Genomic DNA, 15021 nt, shown 5'->3' with positions numbered 1-15021 from the left:
GATTATTATATATGGGGGGGGGATAGCGGAGAGTGGAAGATCAGCGGCTATGAAAGGATGAGGGTCGGTGGGATTGGCCCGATGCCAGTAACCCCCCTCCCCCCTCATGAATATACAGCTGCTAATCACATGGCCGCCTATCAGGGTCCGGCACTGAGGGGGTCCTCCTCTTCCTCTTTGCCGGTAATTAGTTCTATATTAGTCGGAGTCCTTCTATATAAAAGCCCGGATTACTTCCCCGCACTCCTGTGCTGCAGTTTCCTTCTTTACAACAACATTACATTCATTGTCTCCACGTTCCGGCTCCGCTGGGCACCGCGTTACTTACATCTCAGCGCAGAATCAAGACAGACTGATTTATTAGAGAGCGGAGCGTTCATTCCTGAAGGGCTCGTAACACTGATGAGGACCATGAGACGTAGAGGACAATACATACAGGACCGCCAGACAGTATACACACAACAGGACCGCCAGACAGTATACACACAACAGGACCGCCAGACAGTATACACACTACAGGACCGCCAGACAGTATACACACTACAGGACCGCCAGACGGTATACACACTACAGGACCGCCAGACGGTATACACACTACAGGACCGCCAGACAGTATACACACTACAGGACCGCCAGACAGTATACACACTACAGGACCGCCAGACAGTATACACACTACAGGACCGCCAGACAGTATACACACTACAGGACCGCCAGACAGTATACACACTACAGGACCGCCAGACAGTGCACACTACAGGACCGCCAGACAGTGCACACTACAGGACCGCCAGACAGTGCACACTACAGGACCCCCATCATATACTGTTAGGGTGGCAGGATGACGCCGGTGTCCGTGATGCCGGCAGGTTACCGGGCGGCCATTCATCTGTCTTCTGTTCCTTGTGACACCGCAGTGAATGACAGAGCGGCATTCTCGGCAGCGGGTAGAGCCCATCCATATTCATCACCACCACCGCCACAGAGACACCAAGTGCGGAGCGCTCCCGGGGAGCCTCACACCTGGACTCCTCATTTATGCTAATGGGGAGAGCCCTTCACACCGCGACATTTACAAGACAAACATCTCCCTGAGAAGTCTGCCCTCATAAAGAGAACCTTCAAATGTTCCGTCTGCCGCACACCGCATATAGCGCCCACGGCTGTGCCTGAAGGCCGGGGAAGAAAAGGCCGATTCCCATAGGGACCAAAGGAACCTAAGATTAGACTCCAGACACCAGACTGGTCCAAAGAGCTTACACTTCACTGGAGTCACCAGCTGTATGTCCTGCAGGAAGTGATGCATTCTCTCCAGTCTGACACAGTGCTCTCTGCTGCCACCTCTGTCCATGTCAGGAACTGTCCAGAGCAGCAGAGGTTTTCTATGGGGATTTGCTGCTGTTCTGGACAGTTCCTGACATGGACAGAGGTGGCAGCAGAGAGCACTGTGTCAGACTGGAGAGAATACACCACTTGCTGCAGGACATACAGCAGCTGATAAGTACTGGAAGACTGGATATTTTTAAATAGAAGTAAATTACAAATCTATATAACTAGATTTGACTATTTTTTTCTTTGCTGGAGTACCCCTTTAAAACAAACCTGGGTCACCCTGAAATAACGCAGTCAGTAAAGATCACCGTCTCGTCTCATCTGCTGTCACAGTCTCTATCATCGCACCGCCTGACTCTCCGCAGAAGAGGAGAAGTGTTATTACAGACGTTCCCTCCGATCTCGGGGGACGCTGACATTTTAGCATCATCACACAATAATGTTCTCAGGGAAAAATAAAAATTGCTTTTCCTCTATACCGTCCCCCCCCCTCCCCTCCCCCTCCGGAGATCTGCACGATGGCTCTGTGATCAGATCTAGGCCTCCCTGAGACAGATGTCAGATAAATTACAGTCTCAGAACACCCGGCCGTCGCTGCCACCGTTCTCACGGATGATGGGAATCTCCCTCATCGTTATTAGTGGGAAATAGAAGCATTAGAGCCGATCCGCGCGGATCCCGGGATTGTGTGATGGACGGAGCGCAGAGAGAACGGCCGAGGCGTGAAACAGTGCTGGAATTATCCGCTCTGAAGCTGCTGCCGTGACCTGCGGCTCCGGAACAGCGGAGTCATACGTTATATCACACACCGCCGGCCAGGCCGCAACGCTCGCCCTTTACACACTGATCAGAAGACGACGAAGGGAAGAAAACAAAAGGGGAACCATACGGGGTTAATTATAAGGGTGGGGGGGGGTAGTATAATAGAGGTGCACGATGCAACCGCTGCTGGGGTCTTATAGCGCTCACCGACTCCTCCTAAGGGCTTGTGCACATGGAGCAGTCTGTGCTGAGGCTTCTGCTCATTCCTAAGGGAGATGAATGGAAAGCAGGGCTTTTTTTTTTTTTTTTTTTTATTAAACCATCAAGATCACATAGCTAAAGGGGTACTCTAGCAATTTTTTTTTTTATTAGCTGGTGTCAGAAAGTTGCAATTTACTTCTATTTAAAAATCTCCAGTCTTCCAGTACTTATCAGCTGCTGTATGTCCTGCAGCAAGTGGTGTAGTCTCTCCAGTCTGACACAGTGCTCTCTGCTGCCACCTCTGTCCATGTCAGGAACTGTCCAGAGCAGCAGCAAATCCCCACAGAAAACCTCTACTGCTCTGGACAATTCCTGACATGGACAGAGGCGGCAGCAGAGAGCACTGTGTCAGACTGGAGAGAATACACTACTTCCTGCAGGACATACAGCTGCTGATAAGTACTGGAAGACTGGAGAGAATATACCACTTCCTGCAGGTGTTTAGCCAAACATCGACCCCTGTAAACTACAATGAAAGTAACAGGCCGATGTGTGGACATTAGTAGGGACAGGCCGATGTGTGGACATTAGTAGGGACAGGCCGATGTGTGGACATTAGTAGGGACAGGCGGATGTGTGGACATTAGTAGGGACAGGCCGATGTGTGGACATTAGTAGGGACAGGCCGATGTGTGGACATTAGTAGGGACAGGCCGATGTGTGGACATTAGTAGGGACAGGCCGATGTGTGGACAATAGTAGGGACAGGCCGATGTGTGGACATTAGTAGGGACAGGCCGATGTGTGGACATTAGTAGGGACAGGCCGATGTGTGGACATTAGTAGGGACAGGCCGATGTGTGGACATTAGTAGGGACAGGCCGATGTGTGGACATTAGTAGGGACAGGCCGATGTGTGGACATTAGTAGGGACAGGCCGATGTGTGGACATTAGTAGGGACAGGGTGATATGAGGACATAAGTAGGGACAGGCTCCCACCTCAGCCCTGTTCACACTTACTGTAACTGCAGGTGGCTTCAGACTCGTCGCTTCCATCTGGACATTCCTCCTCACCGTCGCACTTCCATCGGGCTAACACACAATGGCCATTGTCACAGGTGAAGTCGCTCTCGGCGCAGGTTGCTTTAGCTGCAAGAGGAATTAGGATATTATTATTATCTATTTATAAAGCGTCCTTAATTCCAGAGCACTAATATATAAAGTCACTTTATAAAACTTTACTGAATGATAATAACAGGGGAACTCCGGCCAAAATCTTTTTCCTCCAAATGAAATGGTGTCAGGAAGTTATACAGATTTGTAATTTACTTCTATTAAAAATCTCCAGTCATCCAGTACTTATCAGCTTCTGCATGTCCTGCAGGAAGTGGTGTATTCTCTCCAATCTGACACAGTGCTCTCTGCTGCCACCTCTGTCCATGTCAGGAACTGTCCAGAACAGCAGCAAATCCCCATAGAAAACCTCTCCTGCTCTGGACAGTTCCTGTCATGGACAGAGGTGGCAGCAGAAAGCACTGTGTCAGACTGAAGAGAATACACCACTTCCTGCAGGATATACAGCAGCTGATAAGTACTGAATGACTGGAGATTTTTAAATTAAAGTAAATTACAAATCTATATAACTTTCTGACACCAGTAGATTTAAAAGAAAAAGATTTCTGACAGAGTACCCCTTTAATACATTTTCAGAGGTTGGGGTCTGGGTGCCGAGATCCCCTGATCCCTAGATATAGCCGGGAGAAGGCTCAGTGCAATCTTGGCCTCTCTCCATGAGATAAGCTCCATTATAAGTCTATAATGAGCCAGGGAGAGAAGTGCTCAGCCGTGCACTTCTCCCAACCTTATCCAGCGATCAGTGGGGTCCGAACACTCAGAATCAGATAATGAGAGATCATTGACATTATAGAGATGAGAGAGAGAGAGAGAGAGAGAGAGATTCAAACACAACATAAAACAGACCAATTACTAGTAAATCAGGGGAGTGAAGCACTCAGCTGTGCGCTTCTCTCAGCTCTATCTAGCCATTGGTCAGGATCTGAACACCCGCACCCTGATGGATGTGACATATCATTTCCTCCATCACACTTACAGCATAGTCTGTGGACATTGCCTCAATACATTTCTATACTACTCCAATACAAGCTTTATAATCAGTTATAACGCTTCAGACACAGGATAAGCGGCTATTATAGTGACTCTGTCCACCGTCCCTCCCAGATCAGAGATCTCACCCCCCGACGGGTTTCCTGTAACCTCCGGAGCATCATCCAACTACCATGACAACACTTATTACTGGCATCAAGCGGGAGGCAGAATTATCTGCTCGGATCGCTCCTAAGAGGACACGGGGGACCTCTCGGAGCTGTGAGAAGGGAAGACGAGTTAGATTACACCTCTCTACCCACGTCGGATGAAGATTCAAATATAAAACATAGAGATGTAGCAGAGCAGAGTTTGTCTAGTGTTGCAGAGTTATACTTGTCCTGAACCATTTTAAAGGGGATTGTCGAGTCTAGAGAACCTTGTAGTGCATCTGTTTATTAATATGTATTTGTTATATTGTGTATGATAGAGATGGTGTGAGGTACAGAGGGGTCACAATTTACACACACACCACATTGAGGGAGTTATACAACAGCACCGCCAACTGCCTCCTGGGAGAAGTGCAGCCCTTAGCAGAGAAACATCCAGAAAAGAGGTGGGGCTATGTAAATGAGCTCCACATAAAAGCCCAGGAGTGACAGGAATCCCCTGAGTAGGAGGTTATGTGTGGTAGAGTCATCATCAGGGGAGACCGCACGCTGTGAGGAGATCACTAGGAGCCACCTCACCAAGGACTGGGCTGGTGTGACAGAGGTTAGTAAGCCATGAAGATTATTTATGTCAGGAGAGGAAGCTTGGTCACCTTTTATCGCATCCTCTAAACTGAGGGGCAAATCGTAGACATACCCTCAGTACTTTTAGGGATCCGCAACATTGCGGCTTATGGTCCAGATAACTAAAAAGACTCCTGGGTTTGTCGTTCACTGGCAAAAGGACAACTGCTTATTACCACAAATCTCCATACCAACGCAGCTGACCCGCTCTGGCTGACGGCCATCTTGGAAGCTACTGTGCGGATATGGACTGTAATGTTATTTACCTCAAGTTCAGGTAAGGTCCCCATGGCACCTCAAAGCTTTGACTCCCTGTTGTCTGCTTTACTTTGCGCCTCATCAACACCAAAGACGTCTCAACCATCACCTCAGGCAGCAGTAACAGAGAAGGCCCAGAGGAACTACAAGGTCCACCATCACCATTAACACTTAGGTGCAGCCCCCCTCTATAACCTCTGTGGCAGATTTACCTCAGGAGAGGGAAAGAGTCGCTGGACTCGGCCTGTGACAGGATTTATGTATTCAGCTATTCCTCTCACTCCAGTCTGCTACATAGTCATTGTGTAATACTCAGTTTCCCCTGTGGTGGCGCTCACAGGAAACTAAACACTTACTGCCATTAAAAAAAAGATCACTGGGGCTGCAGCAGGGAGAACCTATGTAATCAGCTAGTGCTCAGGAAACCTGTCACAACTCTTGATCTGTTTTAGTAAATCCTTCTATTGCCCCTGAAATAACAATTCTAGATCACCTATTCTTATATCTTATAGCTGCGTGATGTGCTGATCCTCTATTATTCTTTCTAGCAATTAAGGACTCAATAGCCAACTGGGTGTTACCAATGGTGGGCATGTCCCTGCACTGTGTGACACTATCCAATCAGAGCTGACAGTATCAGACAGTGCAAGGACACGCCCACCATTGGTAACACCCAGTTGGCTATTGAGTACTTAATTCCTAGTAAGAATAACAGAGGATTGGCACATCACACGGCTATACGAATATTTGATCCAGAATTGTTATTTCATGGGGAATACAAGGATTTACCAACACAGACAGGTCAGGAGAGGTGGCAGGATCCCTTTAAGGTGACAGCACAACATGTTTTATGCTATAGTTTTATATATATAAGTATAATCATCCTTAAAGGGATTTTCTGTGATAGAATATTGAAGGATTAGTGTGTGAGACCCCCATAATAGTCGGTAAGTAGGGAGGAGTTTGCCTATTCACTGCATTGTCCTTGTCCGTGCGCAATGACCAGCAAATATATATATATATATATATGCAAATCGGTGATAAAGTGATTTGTCCAAGGTCGTAAGGAGCAGAGGTGTCCAGGAATCGCGCTGCGGTCATTGCTATTCAGGAGGCGCATTTAATCACTGAGCGGCTCCAGGAGCAGGTAAGATGTATGAATATAAATCCTTTCTGTAATATCCTCGCGAAGCCATGTACCGCAGCGCGCAGCATCCCGGACAAGCGTACATTAATATCATGGCCGCCTGACATACTTTCTATAAATATAGCCGCTTTACTACGTGAAGATACCGTGCGAAGTGTAACAGCACGTGTGCATCGCTTACATAATGGCCTGAGGTAAAACTCGTGGCCCAGAAAAACCATCAGGAAAACAGATGTGTCATTAAAGAAAAACTCCAAATGTCTGATTGAAGAAGAACTCTGATTTAGACAAATCTATTATATTAGAAGCGTCACTGATCACAGGGTCCCTCACTGATTACCTGTAATATAGGGGTGACAGCCTTCAGAGAGTGGCCGTATCCCCAACAATGATACATGATGAGCGGCCAATTATACGATGGAGGAGGTGACCTATCAATTGGAATCAACAAGCTCCGATCCCGACTTTTATCCACACCCACAGAATAACCATGAAGCCATTATCTGTATGCTCCATCACTTACTTACCAGTACAGGGCTAAAGCCTATGGGGGGGAGGGGGCACTATGGAGGTGAATAGGGAGTTTGTGTTTACAAGGTGAAGAGGGTGCAGAAAACTTGAGGAATCTAAGGGTGGTATTACACGGGCCGATGGGGGCCCGATAATACCTGTAAACGAGCAGCGATCTGCTAGATCGTCGCTCGTTTACTGGACCTATTACACGGCCCGATAATCGTTAAACAAGGGCTGCAGGGACTTTGATAACGATGTCCTTGCAGCCCTTGTTTAAACTACATACATTACCTACCCACGTTCCAGGGCTGCTGCTGCGGTCTTCTTCTCCACGGGTCCCGCGCACTCTAGCTTCAGAGTGGCCTGTCAGCTGACAGGCCGCTCAGGCAATCACAGGGAGGGACCGCTGCAGCCTGTGATTGGCCGGGCGGCCTGTCGGCTGACAGGCCACTCTGCAGCTAGAGCGCGCGGGACCCGTGGAGAAGAAGACCGCAGCAGCAGCCCTGGAACGTGGATAGGTAAAGTATATCGTCAGTCGCCGGCCGCGCACCGCTATTACACGTAGCGGTGCGCGGTCAGCGCCCGACGAAAATAGGTCCAAACCTATATCAACGATCAGCCGATGATCGTTGTCATCGGCTGATCGTTGTATTTATTACATGGATCGATAATCGGCCGAATCGGGCCGATTATAGTTCTGTGTAATAGTACCCCAAGTCTGAACAGCAACCTCTGCAGAGCCAAATGATGTCTACAAAAAGCTTTCCTTGCGGTCTGGGAACATGATGGAAGTAGAAAAAAAAGTCTCCTGTATGATAATGTTAAATTTAGATGTTGACCCGTTTCTATGGAGAAAAGTCAACTACCCAGGTATAGGATGGTTTCAGATTTAGAGATAGCAGCTGCAGTTCTGCTTACATGTTAAAATCACGGACACAGACATGTGATGTACGTATCAGTAATGTAAGTTTGGGAAGCGCCCCCTTTATTAATTTGTGTTAACTTTTATAGAAAGAATATGGGGGGTACTACTCATGCGTAGTGTATTCATATGAAATATGTAAACATTCAATACAGGCAGGGTTCTAAGTCACAAGACACATACATGTCACACTCTGGTAGGTCAGTCCATAAATGGTCAGCTGCTTCCTGTACTGCGCAGTCAGGCTGGCACAATGTATTGTTTACCATAAGTTGTTTATAGATAAGTGTTTCTTCCTAGCTTTGTATTATTTATGACTAAGATGATAAGGTTTCAAGGAGCTGTGCTCATTGACGTGCTGCCAGCATTCCTTTCCTTCTTCCAAACCATCTCTCTGTAACCCTCTGATCACGCTCTGATCATCTCCTAATTCAGAGGGCAGTATATATATATATATATATATATATATATATATATATAGGTGTAGTCATATAGGTACAGTGCAAGTAGGTAAATCACATCACCTAGTTTTATCATGTAGTGATATCCAACCTGTATCTGATCAGTGCTACAGGACATACAGGAGGATACAGCACCAATCAGATACAGGAGGATACGGCACTGATCAGATACAGGAGGATATGGCACTGATCAGGTACAGGAGGATACGGCACAGATCACATACAGGACGACAGGGAACTGATTCTCCTGTAGTTCTATCAATCCTTTATCTGATCAGTGCTAAAGGACATAGGAGGAGGATAGGGCACTGTTCACATACAAGAGAATGCAGTACTGATCATATACAGAATGATATGGCACTGATCAGATACAGGAGTATATGCAACTGATCAGATACAGGAGGATATGGCACCGATCAGATACAGAATGATATGGCACTGATCAGATGCAGAAGGATACAGCACTGATCAGATACAGAAGGATACGGCACAGACTACAGGACATACAGGAGGATACAGCACCGATCAGATACAGGAGTATATGCAACTGATCAGATACAGGAGGATATAGCACCGATCAGATACAGAATGATATGGCACTGATCAGATGCAGAAGGATACAGCACTGATCAGATACAGAAGGATACGGCACAGACTACAGGACATACAGGAGGATACAGCACCGATCAGATACAGGAGGATACGGCAAGACTACAGAACATACAGGAAGATACAGCACTGGTCCCATTGTATTTCTTGTAGTTCTATCCATCCTGTATCTGATCAGTGCCATATCCTCCTGTGTCTCCCCTTCTTGGTCGCCTTTGGATAGCCAGATCACTTGGTGGCAATATTACCATTGAAATCAATGAGACTACAATGAAGTTCTAATTTTCAGGAGATATAGAAATGCTAAATGTGAACACAGCTGTGAATACTTCATATTGGTGGATCCATACATCAAATAAAACTCCTCCCGGTAGCACCGATGACCTTAAGAGTGTGGGAATAAAGAGCGATCGGAGACTGAGGTGTCTTTATGAGGATGGAAATCAATGACTCGCCATAAGGCAGACGTCTCCGCTGTTATTCTAAGGGAAGCCATTATCGATACAATTACAGTAAAATCTATAACTTTGAAGCTGTAAAATGTTCATAAATCAGGAAACTCCACCTTGATCTTTTCAGAATTGCAAAGTCCATGTAGGCCAGGGATGGGGGAACCTTCCGCTCTCCAGCTGTAGCAAAACTACAACTCCCATCGTGCCTGGACAGGCGAAGGCTGCAGCTTCTTATCTACTAGTTGTATAGGAGCCCATCATTGGGGGTTGGATCTCCAGCTATTACAGTAGCTGAATAGATGGCGTGCACACAATACTCATCACATACAGGAGGAATGCGGCATCAATCAGATACAGGAGGATACAGTGCCATTTAGGTACAGGAATATACAGGATCAGGTACGGGAGGATCCGGCACCGATCAGGTACGGGAGGATCCGGCACCAATCAGGTACGGGAGGATCCGGCACCAATCAGGTACGGGAGGATCCGGCACCAATCAGGTACGGGAGGATCCGGCACCAATCAGGTACGGGAGGATCCGGCACCAATCAGGTACGGGAGGATCCGGCACCAATCAGGTACGGGAGGATCGGCACCAATCAGGTACGGGAGGTCCGGCCACCAATCAGGTACGGGAGGATCGGCACCAATCAGGTACTGGAGAGGATCGGCACCAATCAGGTACGGGAGGATCCGGCACCAATCAGGTACGGGAGGATCCCTGCACCAATCATGGTACGGGAGGATCCGGCACCAATCAGGTACGGGAGGATCCGGCACCAATCAGGTACGGGAGGATCCGGCACCAATCAGGTACGGGAGGATCCGGCACCAATCAGGTACGGGAGGATCCGGCACCAATCAGGTACGGGAGGATCCGGCACCAATCAGGTACGGGAGGATCCGGCACCAATCAGGTACGGGAGGATCCGGCACCAATCAGGTACGGGAGGATCGGCACCAATCAGGTACGGGAGGATCCGGCACCAATCAGGTACGGGAGGATCCGGCACCAATCAGGTACGGAGGATCCGGCACCAATCAGGTACGGGAGGATCCGCACCAATCAGGTACGGGAGGATCCGGCACCAATCAGGTACGGAGGATCCGGCACCAATCAGGTACGGGAGGATCCGGCACCAATCAGGTACGGGAGGATCCGGCACCAATCAGGTACGGGAGGATCCGGCACCAATCAGGTACGGGAGGATCCGGCACCAATCAGGTACGGGAGGATCCGGCACCAATCAGGTACGGGAGGATCCGGCACCAATCAGGTACGGGAGGATCCGGCACCAATCAGGTACGGGAGGATCCGGCACCATCAGGTACGGGAGGATCCGGCACCAATCAGGTACGGGAGGATCCGGCACCAATCAGGTACGGGAGGATCCGGCACCAATCAGGTACGGGAGGATCCGGCACCAATCAGGTACGGAGGATCCGGCACCAATCAGGTACGGGAGGATCCGGCACCAATCAGGTACGGGAGGATCCGGCACCAATCAGGTACGGGAGGATCCGGCACCAATCAGGTACGGGAGGATCCGGCACCAATCAGGTACGGAGGATCCGGCACCAATCAGGTACGGGAGGATCCGGCACCAATCAGGTACGGGAGGATCGCCGGCACCAATCAGGTTACGGGAGGATCCGGCTCACCAATCAGGTACGGGAGGATCCGGCACTAATCACGGTACGGGAGGAGGATCCGGGCGGCCCAATCAGGTACGGGAGGATCCGGCACCAATACAGGTCGGAGGTGAGGATACCCCCCGGCACCAATCAGGTAACGGGAGGATCGGCACCAATCAAGGTAACTGGAGGATCCGGCACCAAATCAGGGTACGGGAGGATCCGGCACCAATCAGGTACCGGGTAGGATCCGGCACAATCAGGTACGGGAGGATCCGGCACCAATTCAGGTACGGGAGGAATTCCGGCACCAATCAGTGTACGGGAGGATCCGGCACCAATCAGGTACGGGAGGATCCTGGCACCAATCAGGTTCACGGGAGGATCCGTTTGCACCAATCAGGTTACGGGAGGATCCGGCACCAATCAGGTACGGGAGGATCCGGCACCAATCAGGTACGGGAGGATCCGGCACCAATCAGGTACGGGAGGATCCGGCACCAATCAGGTACGGGAGGGATCCTGCACCAATCAGGTACGGGAGGATCCGGCACCAATCAGGTACGGGAGGATCCGGCACCAATCAGGTACGGAGTATCCGGCACCAATCAGGTACGGAGGTATCCGGCACCAATCAGGTACGGGAGGATCCGGCACCATCAGGTACGGGAGGATCCGGCACCAATCAGGTACGGGAGGATCCGGCACCAATCAGGTACGGGAGGATCCGGCACCAATCAGGTACGGGAGGATCCGCACCAATCAGGTACGGGAGGATCCGGCACCAATCAGGTACGGGAGGATCCGGCACCAATCAGGTACGGGAGGATCCGGCACCAATCAGGTACGGGAGGATCCGGCACCAATCAGGTACGGGAGGATCCGGCACCAATCAGGTACGGGAGGATCCGGCACCAATCAGGTACGGGATGGATCCGGCACCAATCAGGTACGGGAGGATCCGGCACCAATCAGGTACGGGGAGGATCCGGCACCAATCAGGTACGGGAGGATCCGGCACCATCAGGTACGGGAGGATCCGGCACCAATCAGGTACGGGAGGATCCGGCACCAATCAGGTACGGGAGGGATCCGGCACCAATCGGTACGGGAGATCCGGCACCAATCAGGTACGGGAGGATCCGGCACCAATCAGGTACGGGAGGATCCGGCACCAATCAGGTAACGGGAGGATCCGGCACCAATCAGGTACGGGAGGATCCGGCACCAATCAGGTACGGGAGGATCCGGCACCAATCAGGTACGGGAGGATCCGGCACCAATCAGGTACGGGAGGATCCGGCACCAATCAGGTACGGGAGGATCCGGCACCAATCAGGTACGGGAGGATCCGGCACCAATCAGGTACGGGGAGGATTCCGGCACCAATCAGGTACGGGAGGATCCGGCACCAATCAGGTACGGGAGGATCCGGCACCAATCAGGTACGGGAGGGATCCGGCACCAATCAGGTACGGGAGGATCCGGCACCAATCAGGTACGGGAGGATCCGGCACCAATCAGGTACGGGAGGATCCGGCACCAATCAGGTACGGGAGGATCCGGCACCAATCAGGTACGGGAGGATCCGGCACCAATCAGGTACGGGAGGATCCGGCACCAATCAGGTACGGGAGGATCCGGCACCAATCAGGTACGGGAGGATCCGGCACCAATCAGGTACGGGGAGGATCCGGCACCAATCAGGTACGGGAGGATCCGGCACCAATCAGGTACGGGAGGATCCGGCACCAATCAGGTACGGGAGGATCCGGCACCAATCAGGTACGGGAGGATCCGGCACCAATCAGGTACGGGAGGATCCGGCACCAATCAGGTACGGGAGGATCCGGCACCAATCAGGTACGGGAGGATCCGGCACCAATCAGGTACGGGAGGATCCGGCACCAATCAGGTACGGGAGGATCCGGCACCAATCAGGTACGGGAGGATCCGGCACCAATCAGGTACGGGAGGATCCGGCACCAAATCAGGTACGGGAGGATCCGGCACCAATCAGGTACGGGAGGATCCGGCACCAATCAGGTACGGGAGGATCCGGCACCAATCAGGTACGGGAGGATCCGCACCAATCAGGTACGGGAGGATCCGGCACCAATCAGGTACGGGAGGATCCGGCACCAATCAGGTACGGGAGGATCCGGCACCAATCAGGTACGGGAGGATCCGGCACCAATCAGGTACGGGAGGATCCGGCACCAATCAGGTACGGGAGGATCCGGCAACCAATCAGGTACGGGAGGATCCGGCACCAATCAGGTACGGGAGGATCCGGCACCAATCAGGTACGGGAGGATCCGGCACCAATCAGGTACGGGAGGATCCGGCACCAATCAGGTACGGGAGGATCCGGCACCAATCAGGTACGGGAGGATCCGGCACCAATCAGGTACGGGAGGATCGGCACCAATCAGGTACGGGAGGATCCGGCACCAATCAGGTACGGGAGGATCCGGCAACCAATCAGGTACGTGAGGATCCGGCACCAATCAGGTACGGGAGGATCCGGCACCAATCAGGTACGGGAGGATCCGGCACCAATCAGGTACGGGAGGATCCGGCACCAATCAGGTACGGGAGGATCCGGCACCAATCAGGTACGGGAGGATCCGGCACCAATCAGGTACGGGAGGATCCGGCACCAATCAGGTACGGGAGGATCCGGCACCAATCAGTACGGGAGGATCCGGTCACCAATCAGGTACGGGAGGATCCGGCACCAATCAGGTACGGGAGGATCCGGCACCAATCAGGGTACGGAGGATCCGGCACCAATCAGGTACGGGAGGATCCGGCACCAATCAGGTACGGGCAGGATCCGGCACCAATCAGGTACGGGAGGATCCGGCACCAATCAGGTACGGGAGGATCCGCGACCAATCAGGTACGGAGGGATCCCGGCACCAATCAGGTACGGGAGGATCCGGCACCAATCAGGTACGGGAGGATCCGGCACCAATCAGGTACGGGAGGATCCGGCACCAATCAGGTACGGGAGGATCCGGCACCAATCAGGTACGGGATGATCCGGCACCAATCAGGTACGGGAGGATCCGGCACCAATCAGGTACGGGAGGATCCGGCACCAATCAGGTACGGGAGGATCCTGCACCAATCAGGTACGGGAGGATCCGGCACCAATCAGGTACGGGAGGATCCGGCACCAATCAGGTACGGGAGGATCCGGCACCAATCAGGTACGGGAGGATCCGGCACCAATCAGTACGGGAGGATCCGGCACCAATCAGGTACGGGAGGATCCGGCACCAATCAGGTACGGGAGGATCCGGCACCAATCAGGTACGGGAGGATCCGGCACCAATCAGGTACGGGAGGATCCGGCACCAATCAGGTACGGGAGGATCCGGCACCAATCAGGTACGGGAGGATCCGGCACCAATCAGGTACGGGAGGATCCGGCACCAATCAGGTACGGGAGGATCCGGCACCAATCAGGTACGGGAGGATCCGGCACCAATCAGGTACGGGAGGATCCGGCACCAATCAGGTACGGGAGGATCCGGCACCAATCAGGTAAGGGAGGATCCGGCACCAATCAGGTACGGGAGGATCCGGCACCAATCAGGTACGGGAGGATCCGGCACCAATCAGGTACGGGAGGATACGGGAGGATCCGCACAATCAGGTACGGGAGGATCGGCACCAATCAGGTACGGGAGGATCCGGCACCAATCAGGTACGGGAGGATCCGGCACCAATCAGGTACGGGAGGATCCGGCACCAATCAGGTACGGGAGGATCCGGCACCAATCAGGTACGGGAGGATCCGGCACCAATCAGGTACGG

General features: G+C 51.7%; 1 protein-coding gene across 1 annotated transcript in view; it reads right to left on the bottom strand.

Moving 5' to 3' along the window:
• Positions 1-4856, bottom strand: part of LOC138779383 (low-density lipoprotein receptor-related protein 8-like) — a 38799-nt gene extending 33943 nt beyond the window's left edge. The window contains exons 1-2 of the mRNA XM_069956593.1: positions 4839-4856; positions 3317-3445 (exon numbers count right to left, since the gene is read on the bottom strand). Coding sequence (XP_069812694.1) covers position 3317 — 1 coding nt within the window. The 5' untranslated portion in view covers positions 3318-3445; positions 4839-4856. The remainder of the gene's footprint in view (positions 1-3316; positions 3446-4838) is intronic.
• Between the last annotated feature and the right edge of the window lie 10165 nt (positions 4857-15021).

This window comes from Dendropsophus ebraccatus, unplaced genomic scaffold (assembly GCF_027789765.1).
Source record: "Dendropsophus ebraccatus isolate aDenEbr1 unplaced genomic scaffold, aDenEbr1.pat pat_scaffold_737_ctg1, whole genome shotgun sequence".
Taxonomy (NCBI): Eukaryota; Metazoa; Chordata; class Amphibia; order Anura; family Hylidae; genus Dendropsophus; species Dendropsophus ebraccatus.
The sequence above is the reverse complement of the archived record's forward strand: the minus strand, read 5'-3'. Positions and strand labels throughout refer to the sequence as shown.